At 39.8% G+C, this 23,751-nt stretch overlaps 3 protein-coding genes and 1 long non-coding RNA gene across 5 annotated transcripts; 1 reads left to right on the forward strand and 3 right to left on the reverse strand.

The window, feature by feature from the left end:
* Positions 1-1,382: 1,382 nt before the first annotated feature.
* Positions 1,383-7,840, reverse strand: LOC135347698 (uncharacterized). Of its 2 annotated transcripts, none has more exons than XM_064545721.1 (2): positions 7,265-7,840; positions 1,383-6,203 (listed from the first exon to the last, which is right to left on the reverse strand). In XM_064545721.1, the coding sequence occupies exons 1-2, from the start codon at positions 7,287-7,289 to the stop codon at positions 1,813-1,815; spliced, it is 4,416 nt and encodes a 1,471-aa protein (XP_064401791.1). In that variant the 5' UTR covers positions 7,290-7,840; the 3' UTR covers positions 1,383-1,812. The 2 variants fall into 2 exon arrangements, with proteins under 2 accessions (XP_064401791.1, XP_064401792.1); XM_064545722.1 differs by lacking the exon at positions 7,265-7,840 and adding an exon at positions 6,332-6,787.
* A 116-nt stretch (positions 7,841-7,956) lies between these two features.
* LOC135347700 (uncharacterized) lies at positions 7,957-12,725 on the forward strand. Its single transcript, XR_010398522.1, has 5 exons — positions 7,957-8,359; positions 9,325-9,416; positions 11,446-11,575; positions 11,964-12,103; positions 12,473-12,725. It is a non-coding gene; the product is annotated as an uncharacterized LOC135347700 (long non-coding RNA).
* A 2,975-nt stretch (positions 12,726-15,700) lies between these two features.
* LOC135348222 (uncharacterized) lies at positions 15,701-18,006 on the reverse strand. The gene has a single exon (XM_064546431.1). The coding sequence runs from the start codon at positions 16,931-16,933 to the stop codon at positions 15,866-15,868; it is 1,068 nt and encodes a 355-aa protein (XP_064402501.1). The 5' UTR covers positions 16,934-18,006; the 3' UTR covers positions 15,701-15,865.
* A 271-nt stretch (positions 18,007-18,277) lies between these two features.
* On the reverse strand, positions 18,278-19,305 carry LOC135348133 (probable outer membrane protein pmp6). Its single transcript, XM_064546309.1, has 2 exons — positions 19,284-19,305; positions 18,278-19,212 (listed from the first exon to the last, which is right to left on the reverse strand). Exons 1-2 carry the CDS (start codon positions 19,303-19,305, stop codon positions 18,278-18,280), a joined length of 957 nt encoding a protein of 318 aa, XP_064402379.1.
* Between the last annotated feature and the right edge of the window lie 4,446 nt (positions 19,306-23,751).

Here is a 23,751-nt window from a genome sequence, read left to right on the forward strand (position 1 = left end):
CCTAGCTTGGCATGAGAAATGTGTACACAATTAGTACCCAAGAAAAAACAGAAACCACACATACAAATTAATTCCACGAAAATTGTTATTTAAATTACCTGCTATAACGTGCAAAGATTTAAAAGCGTGGCTTCCGGTAAGCAGCCATTCCACAAACATTGTGCAACAAAACACTTTTAGAGGCCAATCCACGAAATATAAGTGCCTCAAAAATTTCGCGCTATACGGTAATTTTTAAATTGAAATTGGGCAGTTAGGGTACACGCAGTACGTAGCTATGTCTTGATAGAGGTCACTGTGTCTTTTTATTATCCCTCTATGAATATATATGACGATGGTTCTCACACGTATATACATTATAATTATAGCCATATGGTCTACTTTCTCCGCCCCAAATCTATGGAGAGGCTGTACAACATACTGCTGCTGATAGGGTTCTGCTTCGGTGGAGCTAACTTGCTCTTCTTCTATCAAATGGAGTTTGCAGCACGAATCTACTGCCCTAGACAGGTATATGTATGCATATAGCTCAGTAATAATTATATATCACTGTAGATGAAAGGTCCATATTTTAACATGCAGATTCATTTGTGCACATCTATATAATTATATAATTATATACAGTGTATTAGTTGTAATTGACAAATTCTACCATTTTTGTGAGCACTTTTTTGGCCTCTCTGAACTAACTGAACTGAACTGAACTTCCTCCAACTTTGAGCATTGAATGCTAAATTGTTCATTGACATAACGTTGTTCCATAAGAGAATATAATCATTCCACTGCTAATTAACTGCATGACAACAATTACAATTAGTGCAGGTCCTTAACTCTTTCTTTCTTTCCTCCTCCTAGCGGTCGCTGCAGAATTTCTTCCTGCCTCAGCTGCTTGACTGTTACCAACACATGAACAATAATATCACTTCGAATTTCTAATAAATATCTAATTTATATCTAAATGGATAGGAAAGAGTATAATTATGCACTTTAAAGATTTACACACACACACACACACACACACAGTTTTTTTGTCACATTTTACTTATAATAAACATTATCCTTTGTGTGAAAACTTTCTGCACTCCCTTTGTAACAATAAATGACTTTTTGCAAAATTTGTTATTAAGTATGGTGGGTGAGACCAGGCTACACCTTAATATAATGTAGCCCCTCCCTCTAGCTGTATACCTGATTGTACTATAGAACAAACACTGACATGCACACATATATATATTGCTGTATAGCTATAGCTATATACACAGTTGATACGTATAATTAATTATTGTGAAGGTTTGCTCCCACTGTTTGGCTACAGGCCGTTTAAATAACATGCAGTTGCTTCAGTAGTTAATCAAGCCATCAGATAGTCTTCTGTTTCCATTCAGCTCCTCTCCAATAATTATTATAATAACTGTGGAATTCAATTCTGCATGTCAACAATTGCAATCAACAATAATAACATAATATTTATACCTCTTCACCTCTTCTTGAGCAAAAGCAAAACAACGGCGAGAGGCATTAGCACAGCGCAGCTTGCACCACTCGTTTGCGAAATTTAAATCCTCGAAACTTACTCGCTATATATCATTATACGGTATAGTACATGCATGTCTTGTTAGCCAATGGAACCAAACATTCAATTATATAGCACAACAATTTTAACTCTATATATACAAAAAATCCTATCTCTCTTTATAAACTACAATGCTGTAACACTAACAATTACTAATTACGTCAGTAACTGTTGATATGCCTACGAATATTATTTTAAGTCGTATATGTTATAAAGGTACCTCAGCTAAATAAGACAGTTCACACTTCATTGTGTATCGGACCGATTTCTGTGTGTGTAACAACCGGACGACGGTTGACTCTTTGAGGGGGAGGGGCTGGTCTGTAGTCCTCTGCGGCGAGAGGGGCTAGTTCATCCATGTAGGATAGTCTCAGCTGGTCCGGCCTCGTGGCTGGTCTGATGATGGGAGGAGTGATGTAGCGATCAGGGTCAGCTTCTTCCATTGCTCCATCAGTGTAAGGTGGGTTTAAGGCGTCTCTTTGTTCATAGTCGTCTACTGCTTCGAGTAATTCATCATCATCATTTTCATCGGCTACTTGCTGATACATTTTCCGGGCATTGTTAGCTCGTTGGAGTCTAATGTCTGCAGCACCAGCACATAAGTTCCTTTTGACATAGTTAACAACTTCCTTTATCTTGAGCCATATTTTGGTCTTCTTCAGTATAAAGTGGTGGAAATGGTAGCTGATTATTATCACAAAGAGTATGAAAGCTATAGACATTGAAACAAAAGCCAGTGTTTCTTGTTGTCGGTTCGTTTCAACAACATAGGAAGTGGCATAGGATAGAATGCCGAGGTTAAGTAGAAACAATGCTTCTAGATATTCACTAAGTTGCTTTTTGTGCACTCGGTTGGTCAATGATATCAGTCCAAATGCAATACAACCAGATGATAGCACAGGAAGAGACGTGTCTGGAGCCATTGCAACTACTAGATTATGAGCAATCAGAGCGAAGAGGAGCAGTCCCACCCAGTAGCGATGCTTGGGAGTGAATGGAGCATGGTATGCATCCATGAAGCCGATGTATTTTGTGTTCTTAGTCCATTTCATAACTTTTGAACAGTGCGGAAGCCATTGTCCAAAGAAGAGTAGTACAGTGAACAATCCACCAGCAATGAGGATAATGGCAGCAGCAAAAAACTGAGGAATGTGATTGGGAGTGAAGTATGGCACATTGCCGTCAAACAACCAAACAATGTTGGTTGAACCGTCGGGATAATCCAAGACTCTGTTTTGTAGTGCAGCAATGATAAACTGTAAGAATTTAGAATAAGAGAGTAGGACGAGTGTGCCTAGTGCAGCAACTGGGTTCCTGTTGGAGAGGAGTTTTGCAAACGAGTCAAAATAGTTGCTCAAAATTATAACAAGAAGCATTAGAAGAAACAAGTAAGCTGGGAAGACAAGTTGAAGTAGCACTTTTGCTTGAGAGTTCATTCCATCGTAAAAGCATGTCTCTATACCCAAGTCAAGATTCACCCAGGATACAAAAACTGTTAAAAAGTTGTTTAAATTAGGTAAGAAAATCGCTCTATTAGCTGCTAGTATATTGGCGTAAAAAATGAGACTATGAATATTTCCAGTTGCTATAGTGATGTTGAGCACGAGAATTAAAGCAACTAGCAATATGCCAGCCAGCGCAAATGGAATTAGCAAAAAAAGGTAAAAATTAGAGCATTCTTTACATTTTGACGTAGCCAATACAAGACTGAGCCCTGGTTCACATTCTCCACACAAGACACCACTTCGATTGTAGGCACACTGTTCGTCAGGGTTGCTTAGACTGATGTTAACTGGCCTTTTTACGCAATAGTCAAATGCACAGTTACTAACAACATACCCTGTTTCGTTGGTAGTATTTATGACTTCTATCCATATGTTGTTATTACTTTCCAGCTTTATGGTTTCATTTTCCTCAGAACAGTTTGTTATCTGATATAGTAGCAAGTCTGGATCACAGGCACACTTGCACTCAGTATCGGACTGAATTGGTTTGAGTCCAATAGGGCATGTGCAGGGTAGAAAAGAAATTTTGATGAGTTGTTTTGAAATTCCCAAATTGATGCATGGACCCTCGGCATAGAGTTCCACTTGAGCAGAGCTGTCTTGTGAGAATACATTGTACTCTAATTCTGTGCATTGATGACCAACTGTTTGTTTTGCCTGTCCTTCTTTGAGACGATCAAATCCACTATCAGTGATAACAGAACTGTGAATTGTGGCATTCTTCTTTGGATTTCCAACTTGGTCAACAGCCATAACACTGATTTTAAATGCGTGTCCCTTTTTTGGAGAAACATAATCATTTTGTGAATGATTACAAAACATCACCTGAACAGGCCCAGAGGAGATCGATAATTCTGTGGAGGATTTTATGGTGTTATTTATGTAGTCCAATCCAGATCTATTTGAAGAAATTTCATATTCAGCATTTTGATTAATTGTACACCTGTCCAATAGACCTCCGTATATGTCTGCTCCTGACTGGATAGCCGTGTTGTTAGTCATGAATGTGTTGAAATAGTTTGAGCTTTGATTGCTTTTCTCATCATACAGTTGAATTGTTTGAATGAAGCAGTCAGCAAAAATTGTGTGAGTATCAACATTTTCTGTGGCCCCTCCTCCACATGCGCTCCTCTGTGTGTCATCTGCCACAAGTATCCCCCCTCCGAACTGAGCCAAGTTGTTGTTAATCATTAACTTGACATATCGATCCTGAGTCCTTTCTTCATTCGTTTTAAATAGGTACAGTTTCGAACTTTGCTGTAGATACACTCCACCTCCACTAGCATTAGCCGTGTTTGAGTCAATGTTGACGTATGATTGAGTAAGTTTAATAGTTGAAGATACGGCATGTATACCTCCACCATTCTCAGCAATGTTGTGAGCAATCTCACTCTGTGTATTTGGAGGAAGTAGATAACCATGTGGATACCGCATCAGCACAGATTGGAACTCAACTCTGCTAGAATATGCATAAATCCCTCCACCATCCTTGTGTGCTGTGTTGTGATAGATCTCTAGTGGCTCATTTACAAAGAGTGTACTCTCTCTTAGAAATATCCCTCCTCCAGAGGTAGCTGTGTTGTTGGTGATGACAACTCCTTCTGTGTTAATGAATATTTCACTCTGGACAGAGCTGATGGCTCCTCCTAACACACCGCGATTGTTACTCAGTGTTGTAGGTCCATTAAACTCGATTCGACTATTGAAAGCATAAACGGGACGACTATTATTCCTAATAATATTCCTTCCAATGAATGTTATATTACTTGAGTAAACACTAATCGCTCCACTATTGTTAGCACTGTTGTTTATCAGCTCACTGTTGGAGATGTACACATTGCCTGAGTAAACACCAATCGCTCCACCACCGTCAGCACTGTTGTTCGTCAGCTCGCTGTTGGAAATGGACACACTACTGCCTGAGTAAGAGATGGACACACTACTGCCTGAGTAAACAACAATCGCTCCACCATACTTAGTAGCACTGTTGTTTGTCAGCTTACTGTTGGAGATGGACACACTACCTGAGTCAACAAGAATCGCTCCACCATCAAAGTCAGCTCTGTTGTTCGTCATCTCGCTGTTGGAGATGTACACATTGCCTGAGTCAACAATAATCGCTCCACCACCGTCAGCACTGTTGTTTGTCAGTGTACTGTTGGAGATGGACACACTACTGCCTGAGTAAACATTAATCGCTCCACCATAGTTAGTAGCACTGTTGTTCGTCAGCGTACTGTTGGAAATGGACACATTGCCTGAGGTAACACTAATCGCTCCTCCGCCATCACCGCTATATGCATTATTGTTTGTCAGCTCACTGTTGGAGATGGACACACTGCTTGAGACAACAGCAATGGCTCCACCCCACACAGAAGCTTTGTTATTTGTGAAGGCACACGAAGTGATCACTACAGTACCAGATACTACTTCTACTGCTCCTCCGTTCTCAGCACTGTTGTAGTTGAACCCTGTGTTGTTGATCAGAGAGTTGTTTGACTTAATGTAAACTGCACCTCCACTATTTTTAGTGAACTCGCTATTTGTTATGTATACATCATCAGCCTCAACGTGCAGTGCCTGACCAGTGTTGTTCATAAAGAGAGTGCTCTCAATCGTTGCAGTTTTAGTTTTAGCTATGTGTGTTTTTTCCAGCTGATTTGAGCCAAAGTCCATCAAGTAGCAATCGTTAATGTAGACATCATGGGAACCAACAATGATTACTCCTTGATGTGAGTTTGGTGGTCCGACATTCACTCCAACGAAACCCAAGTGTTCAATTCTCAATTTAGTAAGGCTAACAAAACGTATCGCACCATTGCTATGGAATCCAACTACAGTTGTACTTTTGTTCTGGCCAGTGATTTGCACATGTGAGAAGTTACGAATCAATAGCTGCTCAGTTAACACATGATCTCCAGGTAGAAAGCTCAAGGTGAGATTGTCTCCACTAGATAACAAGTTCAGTGTTTGAACAAGCTGCTCGAGAGTGAAACAAGTTCCATTTCGATAGTCATAACACAAGCTGGTTGAATCCACTGGCACAATGTGATAGTGCTCACTCCTGGTAACAGTAGCTAGGGTCAGTAGCACTAACCAGCTGAGAATATTTCTAGACAGCATATCTGAGGTGCATGTATATGAGGATGATTGTTGGCATGTTAATGATTATGCTGCTCCAAGAGAATGGCTGTAAGTCTATATTATATGTATTTGTAATGCATATAGACTACCTATAGTTACTGAAACTCACTTATTCAATAGATGCTGAACTCTTTTCTGTTTTACTATACTATATTGCTAGTCAACAAGCGTTTTAAATGCTTTGTTTTTCGCACTAAGGGAAGTATACCAAGTTCAATCACATAATGGCATGGTCATCTGTTGTCTGACCATTGCGGTATATAGGATCAGTTTCCTGAGGTTCCCCAATATTGCTTCCTTCTTTGTGGCTGATACCCAAATGGCTTCCCTACACTGAATGTCTCTGGTGTCAACTGTAACCCTTATCATAAATACCTCTGCGTGCATTCAGAGAAAAGTATAGAAAACAGTGCAGCATCATTGAATAAGTGAGTTGAAGATGTTGCAGTAACTGCTGTTTTAGACCTTGAGCGTGTGCTATATTAGCACCGTGGTGTGCTAAACAGTGATTCAGCACGGTTCCGTACAGAATGTCACTAAATGAAAAAGTGCCCCAAGTATATAGGAGAGCTTTAATGCTCATCGGCACTATACCTCTCCTATATACTATGAGGCATTTTTATAATGCAATAATTTCCCCAGGTATATATGAGAGCATTAATGTCCAATGGCATTAATTAAAGCTCTCCTATATACTATAGTAATGTTAGGCAGCCTTCCATACAGTACTAGTATCTTTTCATGAATGAGCTAGTGATCATGAGTTGGTGGATTTGATATAGATAAGAAGTGAAGCAACTAATTTATCAACATTAGCACCTTCATTAACTTAAGCGCCTCATATCATTTTAGGCCACTCCAAATGAGACTGTAGTTTCCCGTCAGAGACTCTAGTAAATTATATGCGGGTGTGAGCAGTATTACCGTATATCTTCTAATTTATCGGACACCCGGACACTCTTTTGGGCAATTTTCATTGTTCTAATACAACGGACACTCCAGTACTTTAATATTACATTTGTTCTAAATATCCGGACAATACCTTGAAAAGTTGAGTTACCATTCATGCATAGACGGCAAGTAAGACTTGGAGTGCTGCAGTTAGATAGCTTTGAGTAGCTAGTTTTAGATAGTTAGTGCAACTATTCAGTCGTACCTTGTTCTATTAAACTTAGCTAGCTCGCATGCAGCTGCTTGCTTGTTCTAATTATTCCGGACACTTCGCATGCTCTATAAAAATCTGTTCCAATTATACCCGGACAATTTCCAAAATAATTATTTTTTGCTGTCTGATAAATTAGAAGATATACGGTATACACACATACACCCACAAACAGAACAAGAAAAAAGTAATTTAAATATTTCATTGGATAATTAGAGAAATAATGGCCATAATGACTATTAATGCGGTAGCTAAAGCAGGAAGCGCGAGTTGGACGGGAAACTACAGTCTCATTTGGAGTGGCCTTACATTAACACCTTTTGGTGGGCTATATCTCCCTTCATGCAGGGAAGACTTAGTGCCCTCAATCATTAAGCGTATCCCATATTATTATAGGAGAGACTTAGTGGCCTCAATTATAAAGCATATCCCATATTATTATAGGAGAGATTTAGTGCCGAGCATTAAATGTTTCCTAAAGTATATAGGAGAGCTTTAATGCCAATGGACATTAATGCTCTACTATATACCTGGGGAAAGTGTGCACATGCATTATAAAAATGCCTCATAGTATATAGGAGAGATATAGTGCCGACGAGCATTAAAGCTTTCCTATATACTTGGGGCACTTTTTTCCTTTAGTAACTTCAGCACACTACATGTGCTGTTTCGTAGGCATATAGCACAGCCTATGTGTTGTATTGGTGTGCTTTTTCATGGCTTGTAATTTTGATGTTCGATTACATGTGCTAAATGGACTGTGCTAAATGTAATGGTGTGCTGAAACAGGTAAACATGCTAATTCAGCACAGTGTGCTGTTTTCAGTACCAAATAAGGGCATGCAGTACAACAGATATGCAGCTGCAGCTGCATAGCAACAAAGACTTTTTTTTTTATTTGCTGTTCTTGCAAAGAAGAAAAGAAGTTGAGTTTAGACATGGTTTGAGAGCTGTTTGACAAAACTGTGGAACTAGGTAAGTTTCCCTCAACATGCTGAACAATGCTGTACAATGTAATTGCACAGCTATTGTATAATAATTATTGTACCAGGTGTCATACAGTACACAGGGGAGCATCTGTACAATGTAATTGCACAGCTATTGTATTGTACCAGGTGTCATACAGTACACAGGGGAGCATCTGTACAATGTAATTGCACAGCTATTGTATTGTACCAGGTGTCATACAGTACACAGGGGAGCATCTGTACAATGTAATTGCACAGCTATTGTATAATAATTATTGTGCCAATTGTACCAGGGTGTCATACAGTACACAGGGGGAGTATCCCCCTCTGGCTCCAACCCCCCCCCCCCTAAAATTTGCATTCAGGTATATGTGACAGGCTCTGGGAAAAAGGCCATATTGGAGCAGGCTACAATTGTTGAGATTTAAATACCAGATGATAGAGCAAAGAATTGCCTATGCATTGATATGCTTAGTTTGCACATACCTCTTTTCATACCTGAGTTATGCGCGTTGGAAACTCAAAGTTCTGAAATAGCGATATTGAGAAACGCCCACTTAAAAATTGCTAAATTGGGGAAAGTAAGGTAATGGTGGCTGCTTAGTCAAAGCGCTTCGGTGGAACGCGTTGGATTCAGAGCATCAGATTTTACAGAGAAGTAGTATAAAGAAAGACTGCAGATAACTATAAGCCATGAAAAATTATTATGAGATTATACACTGCAGTCCATAAATCTGGCTATTGCTCAATACCAATAATTTTTATCTGCTCCAATATGGCCTTTTTCCCAGAGCCTGTCACATATTAGTAATGTTGTATGACCGAGTATCCATAGCCTGTATTAGTACTAACCAGGGTATTGAAATAACATGCAGTTGACTTTTTTTTTAAAGAATGCCTTATATTTCCCCCCTCTACTTTAAAATCCTGTATGACACCCTGTAATAACTCTACAATATAATAATGATGCAGGAAGGACAAGCAAGTAAAAGGTTGAATGGGGCTCAACAAAGTGGAGACCAATTGAAGCCTATAATTATTGCCAAAGTTTCATAGCACAATAAGTGAGTTATTTACTTATTCTAATGAAAGCACCGCGAACGGAACGGGGACTTTATATTTACCACTTTGTAAGTTCATAATTGAAACGCAGTTTAATTAAACTTTTATATCGTTTCGGATTAAGCTTTATATGCAGCTCTTTTCTGACAATTAAGGGAAGGCTTGTCAGTAGTGGATTATATTTGTTGTTTATCCCTTACAACGAGTATTGTCAGTGGAAGACAACTTCTCAATCTGCTCTCTGTACGAGATGAATTGATGGGCCCGAATATTGATGCTGCTCTATAATAGCTCTATAATAGCACAACAAGAACTCATTTGCATTATCATAGTCTCGCAAACTTAATTGTGCGTAAAACGACTATAATGTCTTACTAAGAGTTCATTAGGAAAAGTACGCAACTCCACTAACAGTAGTACAGGGTTTTGCAGAATCTTTGAAATAGAGGGTGTAGAGCGTTTCTTATAATTATGGATATCTAATGTTTACACATTGTGGTGTCATATACACATTGTGGTGAAATGCATGCCAAGTCTGATTGGGAAGCAAAATTCAAAAACAAAATGGCTTTTTCTTGTGAAAAAAGCTGACCAAGGTATTATTTGGGATATAAGATGGAGAATAGTGCATCAGACAGAGCTGCTTGGACTGTCTTATCAAAGTGTTGCTGAGAATCTTCAAGTTGATCCATCAACTGTTTGTAGAATAGTGCATTGTTGACATGCTGACTAAGATCTAAAACTTTATGGTTGACCACAGATAACCTTATAAGGAACGCTCAACGCAAAACGCTTTTTTGTGGATATTGCAAAGATTCTGCAAAACCCTGTAAGCATTCTGTCTAACTTACGTCACAACCACATGCTGTTGTATAAACTGTAAAATCTTAAAATGAATGGATGAATAAACGTTAGTGATGATTACCACTAATTTTATTCATTGCTTTTCCTTATCAGCATTGTTATTGTTATTGTTGTATCTCAAGTGGCTGTGGTTACATGCAATAGTATTATACAGACTATTGGTGTTGCGTACTCTTCCTCTTGGTGTTATATGACTCTTTCTGTAGCTAGAATTCTTTGCTTTTGGCTCATGTACTTTTTCACTCGGCATTAGTCATGAATCACAGCAAATACTTTTTTTATTTCGCCCCATAATAATTATAAGTTTCATCGCAATGCATACTTTGTTCTAGCCTCCTTCACAAGGCCTAATTATTAGGCCTGCTACTGACTGCTTGCGCATGCGCAAAATTATTGGATAATATTCCCGTAATGTTTTCCATTAAACTGAATTTTTACCCGAATTATATCCTGAATAACATAATTACTATATAGACGAAGAATACTCTTCATATTAAAAGTCAGACACAGAGCTATATAGCTAGCTAGCTAGAGACAGAGCTGTATTGGTTACAGCAGCAATTTCTTTCTGATAGAGTCGACTTTCACCAAGGTTAGTGTTAGATGGGCGTGGCCTATCCATATAGGCTATTGTCAGCCTTTCCCTCCGTTCAGAGGATTGTTATCCACACTGTTGCAGGCTGTGAGTCTTTTGTTAACATAGTAGGCTAAGGGTAGCTATTAGAATGCTATCACACGGGCTAGAAACCTTCTTCTATCCACTTTCTTCAATCCACTTCCGTTCGTTGTGACGTCATTGTTTTACTGAGCATATACAATGGTATCCGAATTACCCACTTTTCGGGTAATAGGTGGCGCATGCGTAAACAGTCGATACCAGGCCCTCTCTTCGAGCGAAGAGCGGCCTGGAATCGAGGCTAACTTTGTTCATGCTATGACTGATGTTATTAGGTTGTTTAGCACATGTGCAAACGTGCTAAAACTGGAGACATTTGTTTAGCACGGTTTTCTGTGCTAAATCAGCACGTCTTTTTTCTCTGCCAGCTATATATGCACACTCAGTCATACAACTAGTACCTGAATGCAAATTTTAGGGGGAGGGGATATCCCCCCTTTTCCCCTCCCCTGTATGACACCGTGCTCACACCCATCCATCACACACTGCAGGTGACTGGTCGTCAGTGGATGGCCGTGTTTGCCACCATCCATTTATCAGCAGTTATTCACGAGTACATCGTGGCCATAGCTCTGCAGTTTGCCTTCCCTCTGCTTTTCTTGGAGTTTCCTATTGGAGGAGGTACTGTTCTGTTGGGTCCGCTAAATACCGTATAGCACAAAATTTTCGAGGGGCTTAATTTTCCCGGATTTCTTGGGTGCTATAGCAATCCTACACGAAAATTAATTCCACAAAAATTGTTCTTAGAATTACCTGCTATAACGTGCAAAGATTTAATGGCGTGGCTTCCGGTAAGCAGCCATTCCGTGAACATTGTGCAACGAAATGCTTTTAGAGGCCAATCCACGAAATATAAGTGCCTCAAAAATTTCGCGCTATATTTCGAAATTGCAGTTAGGGTACACGCAGTACGTAGCTATGTCTTGATAGAGGTCACTGTGTCTTTCTATTATCCCTCTATGAATGTATATAACGATGGTTCTCACACGTATATACATTATAATTATAGCCATGGTCTACTTCCTCCGCCCCAAGTCTATGGAGAGGCTGTACAACATACTGCTGCTGATAGGGTTCTGCTTTGGTGGAGCTAACTTGCTCTTCTTCTATCAAGTGGAGTTTGCAGCACGAATCTACTGCCCTAAACAGGTATGCACATAGCTCAGTTAGTAACGATTATAATTATATCACTGTTGATGAAAGGTCCATATTTTATGATAATAATTTTAGTATCACATGCAGATTCATTTGTGCGCATCTATATAATTATATAATTATATACAGTGTATTAGTTGTAATTGACAAATCCTACCATTTTGTGAGCACTTTTTTGGCCTCTCTGAACTAACTGAACTGAACTGAACTTCCTCCAACTTTGAGCATTGAATGCTAAAATTTTTCATTGACAAAACATTGTTTCATAAGAGAATATAATCGTTCCACTGCATGCTAATTAACTGCATGACAACAATACAATTAGTGCAGGTCCTTAACTCTTTCTTTCTTTCCTCCTCCTAGCGGTCGCTGCAGAATTTCTTCCTGCCTCAGCTGCTTGACTGTTACCAACACATGAACAATAATATCACTTCGAATTTCTAATAAATATCTAATTTATATCTAAATGGATAGGAAAAGAGTATAACTATGCACTTTAAAGATTTACACACACACACACACACACACACATATACACATAGTTTTTTGTCACATTTTAACATTATCCTTTGTGTGAAAACTTTCTGCACTCCCTTTGTAACAATAAATGACTTTTTGCAAAATTTGTTGTTAAGGCAAAATGCATGGTGGGTGAGACCAGGCTACGCCTTAATATAATGTAGCCCCTCCCTCTAGCTATACCTGTTCCTAATTGTGATATTGAACAAACACTGATATGCACACATATATATATTGGTGTATAGCTATAGCTATATATACAGTTGATACGTATATAATTAATTATTGTGAAGGTTTGCTCCCACTGTTTGGCTACAGGCCGTTTAAATAACATGCAGTTGCTTCAGTAGTTAATCAAGCCATCAGATAGTCTTCTGTTTCCATTCAGCTCCTCTCCAATAATTATTATAATAACTGTGGAATTCAATTCTGCATGTCAACAATTGCAAAAGCAAAACAACGGCGAGAGGCATTAGCACAGCGCAGCTTGCACCACTCGTTTGCGAAAATTTAGATCCTCGAAACTTACTCGCTATATATCATTATACGGTATTATAGTACATGCATGTCTTGTTAGCCAATGGAACCAAACATTCAATTATATAGCACAACAATTTTAACTCTATATATACAAAAAATCCTATCTCTCTTTATAAAATACAATGCTGTAATACAAACAATTGCTAACATACCTTGTTTCATGCTGTACCATTTCCCCCCTGTCCAATTCTGATCATATGGGTATTTCTATTGTTTGTAAATTACCTACCCAGTACAAAAGGCCACTCACACCTAGAAGAACGGTGTGGTGTTACAGTCTCAGGGTGACTTTGTGAAAGCTCGCGAATTGCTACAGCAAGTAGACTGGGACAACATACTAGACACAGAAGATGTTGACACCTGTTGGGAGAAATGGCAAACCTTGTTCCTGAATATAATGAACCAATGCATACCCAAAAAAACTCTTCCTCGCCGAAAGCACCTACCATGGATTAACCACTCGCTCTTATCATGTATTAAACAGAGAAACTCCTTACTAAAGAAATACAAGTTAACTGGTAATCCAGTAACTCTTCTACACTTTAAATACATAAGGAACAAAATTACCTCTGAACTTCGTAAAGCCAAAAGAGCTTTCTTTAACAAACTCCATCACGCTGACTCTAAGACTTTTTGGAAACTGTACAAAACTCTCAACAGGAAGGAAACTAATATACCCTCTCTAAGATGGCCACTGTCTGGCACTGTGACAAATAGCCGAGCTAAAGCAAACATTCTCAATGAACAGTTCTTCAAAAACTTCAACAACCATTCTGGCAATCTACCAGGAAACTGCCTGTTTGACACTAATACTCTGTCTAACTTACCTGATGACTTCCTTTGCTCAGAGGATACACTTCTTCCACTTCTCACTACGCTGGATGTAAAAAAATCAACTGGAGCGGACGGCATCTCAGCTCTAATGCTAAAAAACACTGCACATTCTATAACCCCCAGCCTCTCCAAACTTTTCAATCTCTCTATCAAAACTGGTAAGGTTCCCAGAGACTGGAAGTTCGCTCGTGTGGTCCCAATCCCAATTAAGTCTGGTGACAGAGAAAATCCTGCGAACTATAGACCAATATCTATTCTGCCAGTCATCAGCAAAATTCTGGAGAGGCACTTCCTGAGCGTCATGACAACTCACCTCAATACTAACTCTCCCCTGTCCTCTCAACAATGGGGATTCACTGCAGGGAAATCCACAACTGCAGCCCTCATATCTTTTTCACACGACTGCCTTGAATCCCTGGATGGGGGTAAAGAGATGTGTTCTGTGTTTTTCGATCTCAGCAAGGCCTTTGACTCAGTCCCTCACCTTCCTTTGCTAAATAAACTGAAACAAATTGGATTAAACCCATTCATCACCAAATGGATTGAAAGCTATCTATCGGGAAGGCTCCAGCTGCATGGTTGTTCTTGATGGTGTAGAATCAAGCCTCCTACCTGTGATTTCAGGAGTCCCTCAGGGGTCAATTCTTGGCCCTCTACTCTTCTTAATCTATATTGATAAGGCCGCCAACTGTGTGTCATCGAGCAGCATAGTAATGTATGCTGACGACATCGCGCTCTACAGGTCAATCAGTTCACAATCTGACTACTCAAAACTCCAGGATGATGTGAACTCACTCTGCTATTGGATATCTCACAATCACTTGAAGTTAAACGTTCAAAAATGTTGCTACATGACCTTCTCTAGGAAACACTCACCCACACTTCCGAACTCCCCTCTTACTATTGAGGACAATTTTTATCTCTCAAGGGTAGATGTCTTCAAATACCTTGGCGTCAACTTCTCAAGTGATTTCTCCTGGACCAAGCATATTACTTCTACATGCAATAAATCGAGAAAACTTATTGGCATGCTTCACAGAAGCTTTTACAAATACTCGAAATCTGACTCTACCTCGAAATTATACAAATCACTAATTAGACCTTATCTAGAATACGCCTCTGCTGTCTGGAGTCCCCACTTGGCTAAGGATATCAAGTTACTGGAGGATACCCAGAAGTTTGCCCTAAAAGTGTGCACAAAGAAATGGGATGAGAATTATGAGACACTGCTAACCATGTGCAACATAAAAACGCTAGCTATGCGTCGGAGCATAGTCAGACTCTGCCTACTCTTCAAGATTATATCAGGGGACATATCCTATCCCAATCCTCCGTTCACCATTAGAGCCCAGCTTTACCAATTAAGACATCTGAACACTACACAGCTTTCGGTCCCATTCGCGGCAACTAATAACTTTAAATTTTCCTTCTTCGCAGATACTATTACAACTTGGAATAAATTAGGTTTTGTTACAGACGGTATTTCACTTGCATCCTTTAAAAATCATTTACTGTAAATTAATGAAGTGTAATTTAGATTGTTGTGTACTGTTTTTGTGTATGTAGGTAGGTAACTGATTTGGATTAGCTAGTATTCTGCTATTTTCTGTTACCTTTGCTGTATGCATAAATTTGTTTAATAAAAAAAAAAAAAAAAAAAAAAAAAAAAATCAGTAATAACTGTTGATATGCCTACGAATATTATTTTAAGTTGTACATGTTATAAAGGTACCTCAGCTAAATAAGACAGTTCACACTTCATTGTGTATCGGACCGATTTCTGTGTGTGTAACAACCGGACGATGGTTGATTCTTTGAGGGGGAGGGGCTGGTCTGTAGTCCTCTGCGGCGAGGGGGGCTAGTTCATCCATGTAGGATAGTCTCAGCTGGTCTGATGATGGGAGGAGTGATGTAACGATCAGGGTCAGCTTCTTCCACGGCTCCATCAGTGTAAGGTGGGTTCAAGGCGTCTCTTTGTTCATAGTCGTCTACTGCTTCGAGTAATTCATCGTCATCATTTTCATCGGCTACCTGCTGATACATTTCCCGGGCATTGTTAGCTCGTTGGAGTCTAATGTCTGCAGCACCAGCATATAAGTTCCTTTTGATATCATTAACAACTTCCTTTATCTTGAGCCATATTTTGGTCTTCTTCAGTATGAAGTGGTGGAAATGGTAGCTGATTATTATCACAAAGAGTATGAAAGCTATAGACATTGAAACAAAAGCCAGTGTTTCTTGTTGTTGGTGTGTTTCAACAACATAGGAGGTGCCAATAGATAGAATGCCGAGGTTAAGTAGAAACAATGCTTCTAGATATTCACTAAGTTGTATTTTATACACTCGGTTTTTCAATGATATCAGTCCGAATGCAATACACCCAGATGATAGCACAGGGAGAGAAGTGTCTGGAGCCATTGCAACTACTAGATTATGAGCAATCAGAGCGAAGAGGAGCAGTCCTACCCAGTAGCGATGCTTGGGAGTGAATGGAGCATGGTATGCATCCATGAAGCCAATGTATTTTGTGTTCTTAGTCCATTTCATAACTTTTGAACAGTGCGGAAGCCATTGTCCAAAGAAGAGTAGTACAGTGAACAATCCACCAGCAATGAGGATAATGGCAGCAGCAAAAAACTGAGGAATGTGATTGGGAGTGAAGTATGGCACATTGCCGTCAAACAACCAAACAATGTTGGTTGAACCGTCGGGATAATCCAAGACTCTGTTTTGTAGTGCAGCAATGATAAACCGTAAGAATTTAGAATAAGAGAGTAGGACGAGTGTGCCTAAGGCAGCAACTGGGTTCCTGTTGGAGAGGAGCTTTGCAAACGAGTCAAAATAGTTGCTCAAAATTATAACAAGAAACATTAGAAGAAACAAGTAAGCTGGGAAGACAAGTTGAAGGAGCACTTTTGCTTGAGAGTTCATTCCATCGTAAAAGCATGTCTCTATACCCAAGTCAAGATTCACCCAGGATACAAAAACTGTTAAAAAGTTATTTAAATTAGGTAAGAAAATCGCTCTATTAGCTGCTAGTATATTGGCGTAAAAAATGAGACCATGAATATTTCCAGTTGCTATAGTGATGTTGAGCACGAGAATTAAAGCAACTAGCAATATGCCAGCCAGCGCAAATAGAATTAGCAAAAAAAGGTAAAAATTAGAGCATTCTTTACATTTTGACGTAGCCAATACAAGACTGAGCCCTGGTTCACATTCTCCACACAAGACACCACTTCGATTGTATAGGCACACTGTTCGTCAGGGTTGCTTAGACTGATGTTAACTGGCCTTTTTACGCAATAGTCAAATACACAGTTACTAACAACATACCCTGTTTCGTTGGTAGTATTTATGACTTCTATCCATATGTTGTTATTACTTTCCAGCTTTATGGTTTCATTTTCCTCAGAACAGTTTGTTATCTGATATTGTAGCAAGTCTGGATCACAGTCACACTTGCACTCAGTATCGGACTGAATTGGTTTGAGTCCAATAGGGCATATGCAGGATTGAAAAGAAATATTGAGGAGTTGTCTTGAAATTCCCAAATTGATGCATGGACCCTCAGCATAGAGTTCAACTTGAGCAAAGCTATCTTGTGAGAATACATTGTACTCTAATTCTGTGCACTGATTGCTAACATTTTGTTCTGCCTGTCCTTCTTTGAGGCGACCAACTCTACTCTTAGTGATAACAGAACTGCGAATTGTAGCATTCATTGGATTTCCAACTTGGTCAACAGCCATAACACTGATTTTAAATGTGTGTCCCTTTCTTGGAGAAACATAGTCATTTTGTGAATAGTTACAAAACATCACCTGAACAGTCCCAGAGGAGATTGATAATTCGGTGGAGGATTTTATGGTGTTATTTATGTAGTCTAATGTAGATCCATTTGAAGAAATCTCATATTCAGCATTTTGATTAATTGTACACCTGTCCAATAGACCTCCGTAGATGTCTGCTCCTGACTGGGTAGCCGTGTTGTTAGTCATGAATGTGCTGAAATAGTTTAGACCACTGTGTAAATACAGTTTAATTGTTTGAATGAAGCAGTCAGCAAAAATGGTGTGAGTATCATCATCTTCTGTGACCCCTCCTCCACATGCGCTCCTCTGTGTGTCATCTGCCACGAATATTCCCCCTCCGTATTGAGCCAAGTTGTTGTTAATCATTAACTTGACAAATAATTTCTGCCTAAAATTAGGATACATTTTAAATAGGTACAGTTTAGAACTTTGTTGCAGATACACTCCACCTCCACTAGCATTAGCTGCATGTGTTTGAGTCAATGTTGACGTAGGAACGAGTAAGTTTAATAGTTGTAGATACTGCATGTATACCTCCACCATTATTCTCAGCAATGTTGTGAGCAATCTCACTCTGTGTATTTGGAGGAAGTGGATCACCATCTTGATCCCACATCAGCACAGATTGGAACTCAACTCTGCTAGAATATGCATAAATCCCTCCACCATCCTGGTGTGCTGTGTTGTGATAGATCTTTATTGGCTCATTTACAAAGAGTGTACTCACTCTCAGAAATATCCCTCCTCCAGAGGTAGCTGTGTTGTTGGTGATGATAACTCCTTCTGTATTAATGAATATTTCACTCTGGTCAGCGCTGATGGCTCCTCCTAACACACCACGATTGTTACTCAGTGTTGTAGGTCCATTAAACTTGATTCGACTATTGAAAGCATAAATGGGACGACCATTGTTACTGACAATATTCCTTCCAATGAATGTTGCATTTGACTGCGCAATGTTCAAACTGCCGATGTTATTAGTAATGTAAGTGTTGTTGATAATCAAGGTAGAATCTTCGATCACATAAATTGCTCCACTCGCAATGTTGTTTGTCAGCTCACTGTTGGAGATAGACACACTTCCTGAGTCAATATCAATCGCTCCACTACCAAAGTTAGCACTGTTGTTTGTCAGCTCACTGTTGGAGATGGACACAACACTGCCTGAGTAAACATAAATCGCTCCACCATCGTTAGCACTGTTGTTTGTCAGCTCACTGTTGGATATGGACACAACACTGCCTAAGTAAACACTAATCGCTCCACCAGAGTTAGCTCTGTTGTTAGTCAGCGTACTGTTGGAGATGGACACACTGCCTGACAGAACACTAATCGCTCCACCATAGTCAGCTCCGTTGTTTGTCAGCGTACTGTTGGAGATGGAAACATTGCTACCTGAGTAAACATAAATCGCTCCACCAAAGATAGTAGCACTGTTTTTTGTCAGCTCGCTGTTGGAGATGGACAAAGTACTGCCTGAGCCAACATAAATCGCTCCACCACCCCAGCCAACACTGTTGTTTGTCAGCTTGCTGTTGGAGATGAACACACTACCTGAGTCAACATAAATAGCTCCTCCACCAACCCGAGAAGCTTTGTTATTTGTAAAGTTACACCGAGTGATTACTACAATACCAGATACCACTTCTACTGCTCCTCCATTCTCAGCACTGTTGTAGTGGAACCCTGTGTTGTTGATCAGTGCGTTGTTTGATTCAATGTAAACTGCACCTCCACTATTAGCTATGTGGGTTTTTTCCGGCTGATTTGAGCCAAAGTCCATGAAGTAGCAATCGTTAATGTAGACATCGTGGGAATCAACGATGATTACTCCTTGATGTGAGTTTGGTGGTCCGACATTCGCTCCAACGAAACCCAAGTGTTCAATACTCAATTTGGTAAGGCTAACAAAACGTATCGCACCATTGCTATGGAATCCAACTACAGCTGTACTTGTGTTCTGGCCAGTGATTTGCACATGTGAGAAGTTACGAATGAATAACTGCTCAGTTAACACATGATCTCCAGGTAGAAAGCTCAAGGTGAGATTGTCTCCACCAGATAACAGGTCTGTTTGAGCAAGCTGCTCGAGAGTGAAACAAGTTCCATTTCGATAGTCATAACACGAGTTGGTTGAATCCACTGGTACAATGTGATAGTGCTCACTCCTGGTAACAGTAGCTAGGGTCAGTAGCAGTAACCAGCTGAGAATACTTCTAGACAGCATATCTGATAATGTATGAGGATGATTGTTGACATGTGAATGATTATGCTGCTCCAAGAATGGCTGTAAGTCTACAATTATGTATTTGTATTGCATGCCTATATACTTACTGAAACTCACTTATTCAATGGATGCTGCACTCTTTTCTGTTTTACTATAATTATACTATATTGCTATAGTCAACAAGCGTTTTAAATGCTTTGTTTTCCGCATGCCATGCACTAAGGGAAGTGTGAAAGCTATACCAGTTCAACCACATAATGGCATGGCCATCTGTTGTCTGACCATTGCGGAATATATAGGATCAGTTTCCCTGTGGTTCCCCAATATTGATTCCTTCTTTGTGGTTGAGCCCAAGGCAGTTTCCCCGTGGTTCCCCAATATTGATTCCTTCTTTGTGGCTGATACCCAAATGGCTTCCCTATACACTTCTATTAGATAGTGCACTGAATGTCTCTGGTGTCAACTATAACCCTTATCATAAATACCTCTGCATGCATTCAGATGTGTGGAGAAAAAGTATAAAATAGTGCAGCATCATTGAATAAGTGAGTAGAAGATATTGCAGTAACTATATATTGCAGGGCATGCATTGTAAAATACCTTACATTGACTCAACACAGTGTGTCCTAAAAGTTCCGATCCAAGATTCTGCTCTATATGTGTATTCATTCTGTTAGCGAATCTCCTTATTTCGATGGACTTCATGTCTAACAGATAAAACAAGACAATGTCATTATAGATCTTCAATGCTACAAGAGTATAATGATATCAATGTGTTTCACGGCATAGAACCTGAGTTAATTCATTTACAGTAACACACACCCACACCCCACACCCCCCCCACACACACACACACCCACACACACACACAGGTCGGAGGTTCTACTGTTGTCGTACATGGCTATAGTCTAGTGTACGTACTCCGCGATCACCTTCCTCTCTCACACCGGCTTCCTCCATAGCTAACTTCTCCTGTGAAGTGCTGAGGTTTGCAGACAGAGAGTTTATGCTGTGAGAAATGTGCACACAATTATTTATTTCGAGGATATGGAATAGCAGCCTCTTTGTAGCATGCATGCATGTGATACTAATTCACGGGTATAAATGTTCTTGGTAAGGCCAAGCAAAGTCAATTTGTAGTTTCTCAGGCTATTATTCTTAAAATAGCAAGCGGATTGAGGCATTTGATAAATATTAATGATAATGAGAATTTTAATTGAAAACACACCCCTAACTTCCTCAATAAGCGGAAGTGCATAATTTTTATTTATTAATTTTAGTCATAATTATATTCATGACCAAAATTTATCCTTTTCTTTTCTTTTAGTGCCTTTAATTTGAGGTCACGTGATATTTAACTTTTTTGTAAAGCTGCCAATTTCCAAGCGCGAGGGCCTGAGAAACTACAAATTGACTTTGCATGGCCTAAATGCTTAATATGCGAAAACTGCAAACATTATAAACAAAAAGGCTGCTATTCCACAAAATCCTATACCCTCGAAACATACTCGCTATAAATCTATTTGTTAATTGCGTATGGAAATTGTGGAACTACACTGTTTAATATCAAGTATTTTGCCAGCTTGGCATACATGTGCAACTGCAACTGCATTGCAAGGGCAGCTCTGAGTTATGTATCAATAGCTTCCAGGTTTGTGCTTTATATATGTGTGGTTTCTGTTGTTCCTTGGGTACTTAGTGAGCTGAGTATGGTGAGTACATAAGTGGCCTTTCCTGTTCATACAGTGTGTACAGAGGAGGTCCGACATGCGTGCACGAATCACTACAATTTCAGTGCATTGATGTCATTGCGGTCACGTCCATGCAGGCCACAATGCATTAGCACTTGTAGTGATACTATAACACAGGTCTAAACACATGCTATTACCTATACAGGTGTTAGTGGACCCCACTGTTGGTCTACCCATGCATGCTGCTATACATTACACAAGTTTTAATTTCTTAGGACTGGTGGACTTGCACATCGTTCTCTACATTCTACCGCAAGTGGAACATACTGGTCCACGATTGGCTGCACTCGTACATCTACAGGGACATAAAACATGTGAGAGTCCGGAAGGGGGGGGCTACCAATACATGTACGTATATTTGCTGCATGGTAAGCCCTGGAGTATGACAATGCTGTATATTCTCACATGTATATAATTATTATCATGGAGAGGATGTACAACATACTGCTGCTGATAGGGTTCTGCTTCGGTGGAGCTAACTTGCTCTTCTTCTATCAAGTGGAGTTTGCAGCATGAATCTACTGCCCTAGACAGGTACACTGTAAAAAATGAAGTGCGGTGGGCACACTAAAACCAAAAAAGCGTGCTATATGCGACGGTTTTAGTGTGCCCACTGCACTTTTTTCACTCATTTTTTACGGTGTATGCACATAGCTCAGTTAGTAATGATTATATATATCACTGTTGATGAAAGGTCCATATTTATATACCTATACATACATGTTCACGATTATTGCTCTCTTATGAAAACAATACAAAACAGACTATAATTTATATACGTTTGCTACTGCCTAATGAAAGACAGTAGGGCTGCTACCTAGTGAAAGGTAGTAGGGCTGCTGACTAATGAAAGGCAGTAGGGCTGCTGACTGACATCAGAATGAAAGACAGTAGGGCTGCTATAAGGGCCTAGTGAAAGGTAGTAGGGCTGCTACCTAATGAAAGGCAGTAGTGCTGCTGACTGACACAAATGAAAGACAGTAGGAAGTGGTTTTTCCCGGCCACCCACTACAGCTCCAGAGCCCCGGTTTATAACCCACACGCTACATGCATGACAGGCACAATATTTGTTTTTTGTACTCGTGACCCTTTACCAAATTTTACGTGAAAGCTGCGCATGGGCACAAGAGCTAGCTACACTCAGGAACGAAGGCTCAGACAAGACACAGAGACGCTTGAGGCTACAAGTACGTCTAAAGCAGGTCAGAGCAGCTCAAATGGGGACCTCCTGAGTCTAAGATCACACAGACACGCCTGCATGCAGGAGGTCACAGCAGCTTACTTGCCATGTTTCACTTCCAAGTCTTGTGTTTTTGTGATAATAAACCTGCTAGCTCAACAGGACAAAACAGAGATAGAGGCCAGTCACTAGGACAGGTCAGAGCAGCTCAGATGGAGACTTCTGAAGTTGCACAGGCACCTTTAGACAATACAGCACTACGGCAGGTCAGACCAACTCAGATGGAAACTTCTGAGGCCACACAGGCACGCTTACAACAGGTCAGAGTAGCTTTAAGGATTGTTTACACTGACAGTATACTATAGCCTTGTAATTTGGGTCCAGCAAAAAGTGATAATAATAATATCTCCTTGCTTAGTTTGTACAGCCAGCTCTTTCGTGCTGAACTTTCACTCATAGATATAATTATGTTTCACTCTTAGTAAGTCAACTTCATGTTACACCATGCACAGTCAAAGACAACAACCCTACACCACTCTGACAGAATAATTGTCACGGGGTATACAGCTGGCACAGGAAAGTCGTCTACATGGACTACTCAGTTATTCACAATCACTGTTCATTAATTTTTTAATTCGATTCATAAATAAACAATACAGTGGAACCTCCATTAACGACCACCTCCGAATAGCAACCACACGCTATATAACGGCCAAGAGCTCAGGTCCAGATTGAAACTACAATGACTTCAATGTAAAGCAACCTCTCAAAAGCGA

The sequence above is a fragment of the Halichondria panicea genome, chromosome 14 (assembly GCF_963675165.1).
Source record: "Halichondria panicea chromosome 14, odHalPani1.1, whole genome shotgun sequence".
Taxonomy (NCBI): domain Eukaryota; kingdom Metazoa; phylum Porifera; class Demospongiae; order Suberitida; family Halichondriidae; genus Halichondria; species Halichondria panicea.

What these genes read in the sequence shown, in the direction of transcription:
- LOC135348133 (XM_064546309.1), bottom strand. Translation starts at nt 19,305, where the DNA reads ATGTTGGCTCAGGCAGTACTTT. An exon ending in GTTGGCTCAGGCAGTACTTT is followed by an intron (nt 19,213 to 19,283) that starts GTCCATCTCCAA and finishes ATGTTTACTCAG; the next exon opens with GTAGCAATGTTTCCATCTCC.
- LOC135347698 (XM_064545721.1), bottom strand. Translation starts at nt 7,289, where the DNA reads ATGAATGGTAACTCAACTTTTCAAG. An exon ending in TGGTAACTCAACTTTTCAAG is followed by an intron (nt 6,204 to 7,264) that starts GTATTGTCCGGA and finishes CATGCACCTCAG; the next exon opens with ATATGCTGTCTAGAAATATT.
- LOC135348222 (XM_064546431.1), bottom strand. Translation starts at nt 16,933, where the DNA reads ATGAACTCTCAAGCAAAAGTGCTCCTTCAACTTGTCTTCCCAGCTTAC.